The 15,117-nt window shown below is 36.5% G+C and overlaps 1 protein-coding gene across 2 annotated transcripts in view; it reads right to left on the reverse strand.

Moving 5' to 3' along the window:
- LOC149797398 (sterol regulatory element-binding protein 1-like) overlaps positions 1-14,730 on the reverse strand; it is a 49,950-nt gene extending 35,220 nt beyond the window's left edge. Inside the window, exons 1-5 of one of the 2 annotated variants that reach the window (XM_089962176.1) lie at positions 14,572-14,702; positions 10,183-10,285; positions 6,368-6,996; positions 2,819-3,265; positions 1,894-2,008 (exon numbers count right to left, since the gene is read on the reverse strand). In XM_089962176.1, coding sequence (XP_089818302.1) covers positions 1,894-2,008; positions 2,819-3,265; positions 6,368-6,856 — 1,051 coding nt within the window. In that variant the 5' untranslated portion in view covers positions 6,857-6,996; positions 10,183-10,285; positions 14,572-14,702. Of the gene's footprint in view, positions 1-1,893; positions 2,009-2,818; positions 3,266-6,367; positions 6,997-10,182; positions 10,286-14,571 lie in introns of both variants that reach the window. The other variant, XM_089962175.1, reaches the window with a different exon arrangement.
- Between the last annotated feature and the right edge of the window lie 387 nt (positions 14,731-15,117).

Consider the following 15,117-nt stretch of genomic DNA (forward strand, 5'->3'; position numbering starts at 1 on the left):
AAAAGATCTCAAAATCTTAAATTGATATACATGAAACAAGAGCCCCTTTGAAGGGACTGATGCTATAGGAAAAGAATTTACAGGTAAAAATAGATAAGACCATTTCTCCCTCTCATCTGTTGAGTTTTGAGACTCTCTTTGAAGACTACTTCAATAATAAAATTTTCCAATCAGCTATGGTGGTGGACTTACTGGACGTCAGTTTCACGCCATTTTAGTTTAAGACAAAGTAGACCTATCTGAAAGTATTTTGGTGAAAAACCCATGAGGATCATTCATTGAAAGAGAACAGTGACAAAAAGATTTTTAAGACATTGTGTCAGTAATAATGGATACACAACTGGCACCATTTTCATAAAGACCACCATAGGAAAGCTACTGGAGAAACACCCATGCTGATATAGCCATCCATTTGGGAGGAGTAGAGATAATAGTTTCAATACGGCTATAGTGGTGGACATACTGGAATCAGATCAGCACCATTTTCAATTGAGACCAAACAGAAACCATGAGGTCTTTGAGTGAAAACCTAATATTGATACAACTGTCCTTTCACAAGGAGTAGCAATGACTTGTTTTCAAGATGGTTGCGTATGGTGGCCATATTGTATGTCAGATCGACACCATTTTCATTTAAGACCAGCTGGACATCACAAGAAGTCTTCTAGTGAAAACTATGTATCAAGATGACTTTCAGTTCAGGTAGAGTTGTGGTTAAGAATTCTAAGATTGCTGCCATGGTGGTCATATCTGATATCAGGTAAGCCCAACTTTCATTTAAGACCAACCAGACATTACAAGAAGCCTTTAAGTGAAAATCCCTTTTTGATATGACCCTCCCGGTAGGATGATTAGTTATTTTCAAAACGATTGTTGCCATGGCTATATTAGACAGCAAATAAGCATGATTTTTATTTGGGACCAAACAGACACCATTAAGTCAAGTTCATATGACCATGCATGTAGGACATATAGTGATAACCAGATTTTCAGGATGGTTACCACACTGGCCATACTGGATCTGAAATAGGCACTATTTTCATTCAAGAGCAACTAATCATCATAACAGGTCTTTTAGTGAAAACCCCAAGTATATATGACCATCTATTCAAGGGTAGTAGAAATAATGGCTGCAGTGGCTGCCTTATTGGACGTCAGCTTTTTGACTTGGGACCAAGTAGACATGATAAGAAAGTCTTTTAATGAAAAACCCATGTTGATATGACCATTCATGACGTAGGAGTATTGATAATATGTTCAAGATTGCTGCCACAGCAGCCAGAATAGATACCCATGCAGCACCATTTTCATTTAGGAGCAACTAGGTAATGAGAAAATGCATAAGGAAAGTTTCATGGCATCCTATAGGTATTTCAGCAATTGTAGCAGTAACTTGTGCTGACAGAAGGATAATGGATAATGAACAGACCATCCCAAAGTGCTTCTGGTCTATGCCCAGTAGTGTTAAAAAAACCCACCATTTACCCCTTTGAACAGGACTTTTCTTAAAAATTTCCAAAATCTCCAAATCTTAAATAATTTCTCGTGACAAATTAAGGGTTCTTATCTTCTTATAAATTAAATGCAAATAAAACAAAAAAATTTCACATTTTGAAAATTAAATTTAAATGAAGTAAACTTGTACCGTTATAAAATGATAAGTAAAATACTATTGATATTATACTAGTTTGTTGATGAATTCATGACCTAGATGAAAGGTACAACTGAAATAATATTAACTTGCTAATTCGCAAAACATGATGGAAATTTCTTGTGGAAAATTAATGTATAAAAAAAATAAAACAATTCTAAGGAGTGTAGGACTTCTTGTAAACAAAAACTTACTCTAGTATTAACTTGACATAGTTCAGAATCACGTAAGTATTTACTTACTTTGCTTGCTACTTCCCATTTTGAGGACCATATTCTCTTGCTTTAATCTTTCATTTGTCTTCTTCAAATGCCTGATGTAATCAATTGCTTTCTTCAAGATTGCTGACTTGTTTAACTTAAAAAGTAAAAATAAGAAAAAGTGTGACTGAATGCATCTTCCTAAAAACATGAATCCAATTCTGCATCAACACTGACACAAGCTGCTAAAGTTTGCAGCATTTGATTCATTAATCAAATGTTGGCAATTATATTTTACCCATCTTTGCAAGCCAACATTCAGATGTGTTGACCCTATCTACACCTTGGTGGATTGTTCAAACAATTCAGAGCATTGTCCAAGCGACATCGATTGGTGTTCATGAGTTGTCTCCCTTAGTATGTAATGCCAAATAACCAAATAGCATGTAACAGCAGTGCTTTCTATGTCAGCCCAAAATGGTGGAGGCAAAAGATTTCAAAAGGATACTATGCAACTTCAACATCAAAAAATATGCCTATTTACCAGAGAGAAGCCATTACATGTTTATTTGAGGGAAATGATATAATGGTGCAAACAAGGACCGCAGTGGAAAATCGCTTATTTAAAAGTCCATTCCAGTCGTGTGCTCCCCTTATCTTGATCATGGAGGAACAGTGTTCAAATTTGATCAACTTGATTTGGATTTGACACAGTGGGTTACTGTGGCATCAAATGAAATTCATAGACACGAAGCATGAATGATCCACCAAAAGTAGATAGGGTTAACACATTGGAACCTTGGTTGGCGAAGATGAATTTTACCAGGCAACAGAATTTTACCACAATCTCTTACAAATTTCCTTTTGTGCATACTGAGAAAAATTTTGCCACAATTTTGGGTAGACCACAACATTTACATAATATTGTTTTAATAGTTAATATGCATTTTCATGCTGTAATTCATACCTTGGCCTCTTCTCCAACAACTAGGTCCTTCAGTTCTGCAATCTTGTCATTGATGCTCAATCTGTACCTCTTCTCAATAGCATTATGAGTACTTTTCTTCTCGCCTTTGGGAGGTTTTGCTTTCACATGTGAGGCAAGTCTATTGATTGGCACTTTGTCTCCATCTACCATCTGAACTGGGATACCTGTGGTTAATATGGTATTGCCATTTGATGTTACAACTGTCTGTATAGGTGTTACAGCTGCTGTTACTTTTGGCTGATGCACATTTGTCACAGTCAACATGTTGGTGTGTTGTGGCACAGTATGGGCCAGGCTTGATGCACGGGCAATTTGGATAGGTGAGGAAACTTGATGAACCTGGGTTTGGATCACCTGGGGCTGGACTGAACTAACTGGCAATGGCCTGGACTCGGACGTCTTGGCTGTTTGGACTTGCAACAATAACTGTTAAAGGAAAAAGGATCTGAATATACAAATTCTTCACAACTATCAATTAACAGCAGGGTCGGAACAATACACAACAGGCAAGTGATATTTTAAGTAACTGGCCAAGAATTACAGATGGCTCCATATACTGATTTTTAAAAAAGGATCAAATTTGAAAATAATATTTTCGATTTATGCAGCACCAAATATGCAATACACCATTGCCATCTATTGATATACATATCAACTACAAGGTCCTTTCATCTTCAGGTCTCTTGATATGGTGGTACTGTTTTAAGTGTTCACATTCAGGTTGTATTTCTAGCATGCAGATTAGACAGACACAGACTTGTCACCTTTTCAGATGCCATTCTCATCCATGACAAAATAAAATAAATATTTCCAAACAGGCTACCTGTCAGCTTTATATACAACCTTTACGGCCATTTTTAGCTGCTCTATTTGATCGGGTGCAGAGCTCAGCTTGGTCAATAAAACCCTTTAATTTGTGCCAAATGCTTTTAAAACCTTTCATTTTCCAATGTCTTCACTTCAATTTGGAAGACATGGTGTTATCTAAAAACAAAAGAAACTGTGCAATTTCCTCATGGTAGGAAAATCTTGTCTAGAACAAGGTCCTAGCATGGGAGATGACTAACGACTGAATCATTCACACTACTACATGAAGATGCAAAACTGCCACAGTTACACACATTTCTTTAAGTGCAATAGGTAATTATTGACACTGTCCACTTCCTTTATGCAAATCAGTGCTGTTCCAGTAAAACATACCTCCACATGTATGATTTAAGTATTTTACAGATCATTTAATAGCCCCTTTTTTGTTGCTTTTTATATATTTCGATAGTCTGGATACCAGTACTTCTGGTGTCACGCAGTGAATAAGATATAGTTCAGATTGGTGGTTCCTGTTTTACTTCTGACTTGATGAAAAAAATTAGGACAAACCAGAAGATATTTCAATGGGTTACACACCTTGAAGTGTAGCCGTCATATTCAATACCATCCGATAAGGTCTGAAGCAAGCAACAGCGAAACTTAATGTAATGTAAAAACTGATTAAATGATTAGCAAAGTACTTAAATATATCCAGAATGTCTCCTTACTTTAATATATTTAATATATATAAACCAACACGATTTATTTACTATGGCAGACTTTAATTTCCTCAATTGGGCAATGGTAAATGTTTTAAAACAGTTCAGGCTTCTTGCCTGCCGTTTAATTTTGGTGACTACACATGTTGCAAATTTTCAGCACCTAAGGAGGCACTAAAGTTTGTCTTGTTTTTCCATACAATAGGAAATACTAATTCACAGTCACTGTTGCTTTTCTCAGTTGGAGATCAGCAAATTATGTTAACAAGAAAACCTATCAACAATGCTTCAGCATTGGTAGCTTGCATGACTTGAGTAGTTGGCTTAAAGTACTCTAGAGCTGAAATCTGCTGGGTGGTCTTCATATTTCCAATATCTGTTTTGCAAGCAGTGTGCTTTTTCACACTGTTCTGCCACATGCCCACAGGGACTCGTATCGTCACTTAAAATTAATGTATCATACATGTACTACACAATATTATTATATAATCAATGTATGACAGGTAAATTGTAAGCAACGATATGAGCCTTTGTGCACATTCCAAATTCTAGAAGTTGCAGCATACTATTTAAGAAAAGCATAATGTATATGTTTTTGATGTCTGAATGCAAGGCCGATTTTTGGTGTACTCCAATCTATATTTCACTTTTTGTGTAATACACATCTTTTTCCATGGGGGTGAAAACATATTAACTGTTGTGTAGACTAATTATGAAATGGTAGTACTCCATAAGATGAAATGTCAATTGATTAATGAATAATGGAGTTGGTGCATGTGCGAAAACATTAATTCACGAAGCAAATTATGAAACATGCTATTCTTTCAATATCTGAAAAATTTCTACACTTGAAAAAGCTGTCTTCATTTGGTGTTTCTTAAAAAAAAATTACAGTTGCTATTAGTATGTAAATGTGGATTTTTAAAAAACAAATCAGTTGGGCTCGTTTTCTTCACAAGTATTTGTAAAACTTCTGTTCTAGATATAGATTATATACTTTACATTGCTTGCTACTGGGCAAACTACCACCTGAATATAGGTTTACTAACATTGTCACTAGCAATACAGGACCGTTCTGGGTACGAGAGACTACTTCTATTTTGACTTGCACTTAACAGGATAAAATTAATTTTATTCATGATTTAAGCCGACTGAGAATTTATGATTGCATGCGGAGTGAACCTGTGAATTGCTATCTCTAGCCATGAAATGCACACCAAATCGTGAGGGTTGGCAGGTCTGGGAGCAACATACAAGTTTAAAGGAACCAAAACATTTTACCTTGGAGTCCTTTCTTTTCAGTGGTTTTGCAAAAATCATGGGTGGTTGGGTATTTAAATTCATGTATTGAAGGGGGTTTGATCTGGCATTTTACAACACAGCATCAAGATTAGATTACTTAATGCCAATCCAACTGGAGTAAAGTGCTTTGTCCAAGGAGACACCATAGAAGCTGACCAAGCTTGGTCCAATACTAGGCTTTGAACCCATACACTTTTGGTCATGCCTGAGATGCTGACCACTAAGCCACCACAGTTCCTATGGTAGAAGGGGCCCTATGTTTCTATAGATAGATCACTATTGGGTTTTTACATCCATAAATACCATAAAAGTAGTACCTGCACGCTGAGCCTACAAGCAGTCACGTAAAATATGCGATGTTGCTGAAAGAATCATCTGAACCTTATGATTTATCCCAATATGAACACTTTAATCAAAACCTTAATTGGAGATTTTCTTTTTAATCTTGATCCCAAAGTCAAAGATGTAAACAAATTTGTTGTAGAATTTTATCCAATGACTGATCAATAGCACAACAATTATTATGAGAGATTTTCTTTTCATAATTAGAATATATTCTTTGGTAATTATTTCTATTCATTGGTAATTATTTCTATTCAAGCACTAGTTCTAAGTCATAAATAAAGGCATCTGACTGAACAATTTGTCTTTTTCTCCTAAAAGCATAAATTAGAGACATATAAATCAGTTAGCACCCAACCTGTTGTAACTGCTGCATCGTGATTTGATTGGTCTGGTTTACAGATTGTTGTTCATGGGACTGATGTAAAACAGGGAGTGCAGCAGACTGTACATGGATTTGCTGTGGTGTCTGCTGTTGTACTACTGGATTAACACTGCCCTGCAATATAAGTTTGAGCTGTTGGGCAGTCAATGTGAACTGTTGCTGCTGCTGTTGTTGCTGTTTCAATTGATGCAACTGTTGTAACTGCTGTAACAGAAGCTGTTTCTGCTGATTTTCTTTCTGGGCTTTCAGCTGCAGCACTGCCTGCTGAAGCTGGTGGGCTGCCTGAATTGTGTTCAACTGTGTAGACACTGTTTGCATCTGGGCAGAAGAAACTGAATTCAACAGAGCCAAGGTTTCTAGATCAAGGGTTGATTTGTCTTCTTCCTCTATATGGCCAAAGGAATTCAGAGTGGATGATTGTGGAGGAAAAAGCATTTGGTCATTGCAGAGGGTCATGTCCATTTTCTCTTGTTTAATAACACCACTGCAGGATTGCAAAGTCCCATTAGAAGGGCGACACTGGTCTGATAGTTGACCAGTATCAAACAAGTCATTCTCCTGTTCCCCATCTTGGCCATCAAGGCAGATATACTGTACAATATCTGAAAAAGGGAAGGACAAATCTAAACATAACATTAGTGAAAATGCACAACAATTTTAAATGTTTCAGCATACTAATCGTATCAAGTGTGATTTTGCATTATTTGGCTCAAAGGAGATGTAAAAAATCCATAAAGTTACATTAAACTTTCAAAATTTTAAAAATAAAACACCAAATTGTTGTCCACCACTTAAGCCATATTTCTTGGCAGGGAACAAAAGTCCCTTTCCTCAAAGATTTAAATTAAATAGACTCTGGTCAACATAATCATTTTCATACTTTTAGACACAAAAGAAGTTACACGCCAGATAATTCCAAATTTGGCAACTTTACACCTTGAGGTGAGATAACTATGCCCACCTAAGGTAACCTCTATTTTCATTGCATCATAGCTCACTTAATGGAAAAAAAATTTGAACATTAAAACGCCTAGATTACTGAAAAGTGTCGCATTATAAACACAAATACCATTAGAAAACAAAGACAAGATGTGAAACTACAATTTTTCGAGTTAAAAATCATGCACCAAATGATACATTTATATCAGGGGCAATGTACTAGAATGGTCTTAAATATACAAAATTTTACTTTGAACCTAACATTTTCATTACTGCATATATGCCTATCAGGGTTCTCCGAGATGCCAAAATCCATTCAAAAGTATGCATTTTTCAATTTTTGATGCATGAAAATTTCAAAATCTTTCTTACTGACTTGCAAAGAAGGGTGGGGTGGGGTTTGTGCAAACTTTTCTTTTGTTTGTACATAGTATCAATCTTTTGTGTCTGGGTTAAGGACCATAAAACAGTCCAAATGAATGTAAAGGGTTTAGCCATATTCACACAGACCACATTTTAGTAGCCAAGAAGTCTAAGACACCTGCTAATTGACCACAAGTACCTTGTAATCATTAAATATATGTACATCTTTTGATTACTTCAATAAGCAGCTTTAAGCAAGCTTGAGTTAATCCTACTTTACTTCTATCAACAATATTTAGAACACTTTTCATTTTATCATGTACTATTTAAGAATTTAACAAAAAAAGATTGGAACATCTGTTTTCTTCCCTAGAATACACATTTATTTTCATTGTAGGATTAATAATAAAACTCCCATTATTAGTCATAAAATCAACTTTTTTTCAATATCAAGTGAAGATATACCTTCCGTTACTATTTCATATAGAACCAAGCACATAACTGCAGATGAGACCCATTCCAGACTTGGCTGTTTTAGATTATTTTTATGGTTTCAGCTGTATCATCAGTGACATGTGAGCAAGGCTTCTCATCACATGTTTAGAAAGGGACTGTCAACGTTTAACATATGCAACTGAACAGTGTGATGGATTAAAGACATGAAGGATTTTAATCCAAACACCTGTAGTCTTCTTCCTCCATATGGCACTTCTTTTCTGCCAACAAAAAACGGTCTCTCAAGACATGTGGTCTCTCATAGCAAATCTGTACAAAAAGACCAATTTTCAAGGTCCAGTTTCAGAATGTACATGTATTGTTCTTTGTTAACAGTTCTTGCTAAAAAAATTGTATGCATTCATCTAAAAACAAAATTATATGGCAAGAAAGATATACTTCTATAAAAAGACATCAACTCACATTTACATTTTAGCGTATGAAATTATTTCTGAATTACCCATTTTCTTTTACAACAATCTAAATTTATTTCACAGACACTTAAACTATTGTTTTTTTGCAAATGGTCTGCTCTTTTTCACCTCTTTCAGTTACAATACCAAAAGAAAGACGGTTATGACTGGGCTGTGGGAAAATATGAAAAATCTATACACGTGCATTGCATATCCAACAATTAATGAAATAAAAAGAAACAATTATCTCATTCAGAAACAGAACCATTTACCCACAGACAAGTCAATGGCTTCATTCAAAGATGATATACAGGGATTAATGCTATAAACAGTGTGTAACAAGGTCACACCAACTTGAGTAGACGGCACCTTTGCAATTGGGGTGTAATTACTTAACGAGGGGGAGGATACATCAAACATCACAAGTCATGAACACTATCAATCGAATCTTGCAAACAATTCTCTCTTGCTGGTTTAATTGACAATGACCTTATTCATCCCTGGTTGTTGTTGTTGTTCTAGGGTTTAACACCATTTTTCAGCACAAGATAGGCTATACATGGCAGCCAGTATAACTGGTGGAGGAAGAACCCTGGAAAATCCAGGGAAGAACCACCGACCCATGAGAAGCTACTGGCAGGTTTTCCCATGTACCCACACCAGCCAAGCACTGGGCTCGAACCCATGCAGACAGAAGTGAGATGGCAGTGATCTGGAACGATGAGCGCTTTAGACCACTTGAGGCCCCCTTATTCACCCCTGGCCATGTGGATTAACTCTACAGACAATATATACACTACAACAGCTTTGGAACTACAATGACACTTAGTGACATGTACATTAGCCTGGTGTATGGACTGTAGCATGTATCAACGGTAGCAACAATCATTCAAAAATAAATAAAAATAAATTCCTTCTATATTTGTTTTTGATCAAACATTCATTATTATTCAAACGGTCGTTGTAACAATTGATTACATTGTCAGTGGTGTCTGACTGTTCGCGCAATACGGTTGTTAACAGGGATGCCAGCTCTTACGATTAGGCCAGGAAGCAGTCTAAGTGCAGGAATAATTGTCTGGTTCCTGCTTTGCTCACCCCTATATGAATAGCAGAGAACGCAGGGGGCATACGAAGCAGGGAACCAGAATAGGAAATAATCTACATATACTTTAGTTTGGTTTACAACAGAAACTATAAAACACTACAGGCATAGCTAAGAAAATTCAGACTATTTTTTTACAGGGATTAAATAAAGGCAGATGGAGTTAATCCTAGATTTTGCGATGTGGTCATTCATAGCAGTGTTAAAATGCATATTTTGTAAAGATATCATGGTCGCTGGTCACGTTCAGCAAGTGGTCACTCATAACAGCGTTTATGTAATAAAATCGACATGTGCATTACGATTGTGGTCAGAAATGACAGGTGGTCGCTCAAAGCAGTTTTTGATGTATTAACACATCAGTTTATTGGCTGATTAAAAGTCAAGTTCTAGCAAGACCACCTCGAAAGGACTATAGCACTGTAATGTCCAGGAATTCATAATACAACCATTTCTTGCTTTTAACCCTTTACCTCGTGTAAGCACATTTGGAAGCCTCTACACCATTCTCATGGAAGCGCGTTTGAATGCCCACTGTAAACATCAGCCATTTTGGGCTGGTTTTCGTAGTGCCACCTATGGAAAAAAGAACTTTTAAATACTACATTCACTGATGTAACTGATCCTCATGTCAGATCATGTGGTTTCTGATTAAGCTTTAGTCATAATCTGCTATGTAAAGAACCAGGTCGGATTTTCCACTCGCCAAAATGGAGGCCACAGATTTCTGTCAGTACTTTCTGGAATTAGAATCATGACTATTGAAGCTTTAATAATATAGGTAAAGGTTCCTATGTTGATGTAGGCATCAACAAGTTTTTATAATATATCAAATTAAGGTGATTTAGTGATGTAGATATAAAGAACGGGTACAATTTTAAAGCACTTTCAAAAATTCTTCCATTACAAAGAATTATACTGATATAACAGTCAGATTTTACTCTTAAATCTTTCTATACATAATAGATGTACCAAAAATGTAAAATGATTAAAGCTGATGTTGAATGTAACATGTAGTACACTGCTTTAACTGGCATGACTATCTGTACGAAGTTGTATAGGAAACAGGTGGTCTATTTATAGTGCACTCCAATGTGTAACTTTGATACATGTATATCAACTGGATACAAAGCCACAGACTATGAGGTATTGGATTAACTCGTTAACCATGGATGCCTCGTTTATGCATCAGTAGTACCCTACTTCCAAGATCTGTAGCATCAAGGTCATTTAAGATGCACCAAAGTGGGTTATGTTACAAAAAAGTAGCTTTACAATGTACCATATAATCTGGAGTTTCTACAGACTGAGTGAAAATGTATTTTTGGAGACCCAATTTTTTTACACCAAAAAGTTACTTGTGTGTTCACAATCAGATTTTTTGTTCAGGTTTTAGACTTTCTGGTCTCAGATCTAAAGTAGACCAGTCTGAACTGCACACAAACAGGTGAACCTTTGCAAAAAGAAGGCTAAGATTGACAGCTGGAGTAAACGGTGGCCAGGACAAAAAACAATTGATGGGTCCAATACGCAAAACAAATTAAATACAACTCTAAAAATTAACCCTTCTTCTCATGCATGAACAAAATAGCCAATCAAAAATATTTCCAACATAACTAGGCCTCAGCTTAAACTAAAATCTCATTAGCCGATTTATTTAAAAGTAGCCCCCAAAACGAATTTCCTACTTATATTTCAGACGAAAATGACAAAAATCTCCAGGGGTAAGTGAATTAACCGCAGAGCACCAGCAAAAGTTGCAGTCCCCCTAAGCATGGTGGGCATACCTGAAATGGCTAAATGTCCAGATGTGAAGAACAAGTGGATTTCATTGAGTTTAATTTTCCAAATTCTTTACACCACTGAACTTCTGCCTGACGGAGTCATGTAGAAAGACTTTATGACCATAATGGTGAAAATAAAGGTTAAATGCCGGATTAGGATCATATGATGGTCATCTGAGAGTTGTGCGTTGGTATGTTACTGTCTTTTGAATGGATATGTATAGCTTTTTTCGGCTTCTTTTAATTCTAAGTGATAAAAGACCCTTGCACTCCTTATGTTAATTTATATCACAGATGAGGTGATTTCATGTGTTCAGATTTCCATTGTACTTTAGTGATAAATGTCAGACTCCTGTATTTGGATACAAGATTGATGTTAGTTTCATGTTGGATCAACATTACAAGCTTTTGGGTGAAACACCATTGTGAATATGACCAGTGCTAAAAAAATCTGATAGCCAGTTGCTTGGGTCCCTCCAATTTTTTTTTACTATCATTTCTGTTCCCAAGTTAAAACAAAATACAATAGGTGAAATACGAGACCTGACAGCTTGTCAAGGTTAACCTGAAACTCTTATCTGACACATTAAGTAACAATCCTGGGGAGTAAAATATTGTGTGATAAACAGTTGATACATAAAGGGCTGTTGTACCGCTCCGGTGGCCTAGTGGTTAGAGCGTTTGTCTCGGATGCGGGAGGTCGTGGGTTCGATCCCTGACTGAATCATACCAAAGACTTACAAAAATGGTAATAACATCTGCCTTGCGTGGCACTCAGCATTAAAGAGGTTAGTGTCAGGATTGGTCGGCTCTGTTAGGATAATGTGACTGGGTGGGACATCATGCCACATGTCTGCGCCATGATGCCCCAGTGCTAGACATCACTATAAACTGCCACACTGCAGACATCGTAGCGATATGTCTGAAAAATTGTTAAAGCTACTTTAAAAATCCAAAAGACAGACACATATAGGGCTGTTAACGGGTACCTGGGTAACCGACCTTAATGAAAAACACAGGCACTGAAAATTAATGACGAGTACCCATTCACAAAAATAATTTGTCGACAACACCATCGAAATTTTGTATATCAGCAGTATGCTGGTCTGAGTTGCAGCTCCAGTCTATATTTAGGAGTAGGACCACCCGTTATGCACCAGTGGCCCACTACTAAACGGCAGCTTAACACTGGGCTGTGCGAACGGCTTAACAGTTCAAAATAATACGAATATGTAGACTACGCATGTCAACATTCCTGCAACATCAGTCCCATCTGAAAGTGCTTTTTTGAGGGCAGGACACACTGTAAACAGGAAACATGCATCATTGTCACCAGATACAGTTGATATGCTGGTTTTTTTTTTTAAAAGCAGAAACCATTTGCGAGGGACAATAATCATGTACTTGTACACTTGAACAGACTGGCATTATTTAACTTTGATAAATTCTTTCTTAGTTCATTAATTTTTTAGTTTTTTGCTCATAAAAGCATTCAAAAAAACATTATTTTACTCTAGTTTGAAATTTTAATATTGTAATGTTTTGCTTACTAAGTGTAAACCTCCTTTAGTATGCAAGTTCTCAACCGGAAGTTGACTTTCACTGTCATTTGCCGCAAGTAATAAATAACAAAACATGCTTTGGAAGTTGTGAGAAGTTTTTTTAATAACTGAAACGATATTCTAATAATTCATTATTATTGACAAATCAAAATATATTATAGCACAATTTATAATATATTATAGCACAATTTATAATATATTATAGCACAATTTATAATAGACAATCTTGAAGTACAACAGGAAAACAAATTATTTCCATCGACAGACTATCAGCCATCTTCCATCGGGTGTGGGTAAACTTAAAGTGTGAATGTGAAAATGCGAATTGGTATAATGCAAATAAGAGAGCGTGATTAGTGGATAAAGTATGGTAAGCAATGTGCAAAATGATGTAAATAGTCTGTTTGTTTCATCACCCAACAACAATCCAGGTTTGTTAAAATTCGACAGTTGGGTATCTAGGGTTGTACATGTCTTTCATGTTCTAACGGGTACTCGGATAAACTAGCAGTGTTGGAACTACCTAGGGGTGCGGACTGGTGTCTTCCCTTGTGTTATATTGTTACAGGTTAGAACCCCAATCCCTTCATTCATGGACGGGTACTCCAAATTTTCTTTGTAATGAGCCCATGCACAGGGGCTCGTTACAAAGAAAATCAAGAGATGGGGGTTCTAACCTGTAATAATATAACACAAGGGAGGACACCGGTCCGCACCCCTCGGCAGTTCCAACACTGCTATTTTATCCTAATTGCGTCTGCTAATTTCCAACTTTGGCCAGTCGCAATCAAGAATAGTTCAATTTTCAAAACAGCTCGACACACTTCGTTCAATTTGTGATATAATGGAGAAAATGCAATAATTGTTCGCCGATCTTGACGTCTGGACATTAACCCTACTCACAGTGCAATTTTGCATTCGGACAATCTTGGATTTCACCACTGACCAAAAAGTAAGTTTGTTCGGATCTTACGCAATTAGGATAAAATAGCAGTGTTGGAACTGCCGAGGGGTGCGGACCGGTGTCCTCCCTTGTGTTATATTATTACAGATTAGAACCCACCCATCCCTTGATTTTCTTTGTAACGAGCCCCTGTGAACCCCTGTGATGTCAACCGACATCGGAACATGCTATACAAGGCCGTTATCTGGATCGTAAGACATACCACATAACAAAACCAACGCGTGCATCGTCTTACATCGCAGGTCTACTGTTACTGAAGATCAATAGAAGAAAAAAAAATTATGGAAAAAAACCCCGCACGTTTTGTCAACAAAGTTTAGATTCATTTTGCAACAGCTAACATTTACAATTAGCTTTAAAGTGTTACCCTTTAAATTACATTAAAATATTATACAATACAAGACATTAACCAATAATTTCGCGTTTAGTAACAATATTTTTCACTCGGTATTAATGGCCGTGCACTTCGCAAGTCTATGTTCAAAATTAGAGTGATTTCGAGACAGAAAATCTGAAAATTAAATCAAGAAATATAAACAAACATGTCCTTACCATCTATATCTTCTAGAGGAGTATTGTCAAAATTATTTGGCATAAGTAAATCGTTGTCAAAATCTGAAAATCCTTCGCCGGCAAAATGCATATTAGCCTGCTCCGCCATGTTTGTTACTCTATGCTCTACTCAATGAGGCCACGAGCGAACAGCCAATGAAAACTCGATCTGAGGTGGGGTGATTTCACGTCAGATGTTTTCATATGAGCGATGCCGGAAATTACCTTAAAAATGGATTAATGGGATTGAGGTCATATTGTGTATGCATTTATATCATTTCGTTTTGTGTTATGAGGTGACAACACCATATCGTGAAGAAATCACGCGTTTGCCGCGTGTAACAGTTAAATCGTTTTACACAGTAACGGATAATTGATTGATCCCATTTTATACTACCAAACAATCTCCAAATGTTTTAAGTTTCGTTTTTTTCAGTTGTATGTATGAACTAAGTTCACAAGGGCTCGTATCGTTGCTTACAATTAACCTGTCATACATGTACTATATAATAAATAGTACATGTATGGCAGGTCAGTTGTAAGCAA

Source organism: Sinohyriopsis cumingii, chromosome 6 (genome assembly GCF_028554795.1).
Source record: "Sinohyriopsis cumingii isolate HCF-2022 chromosome 6, ASM2855479v2, whole genome shotgun sequence".
NCBI classification, from domain to species: Eukaryota; Metazoa; Mollusca; class Bivalvia; order Unionida; family Unionidae; genus Sinohyriopsis; species Sinohyriopsis cumingii.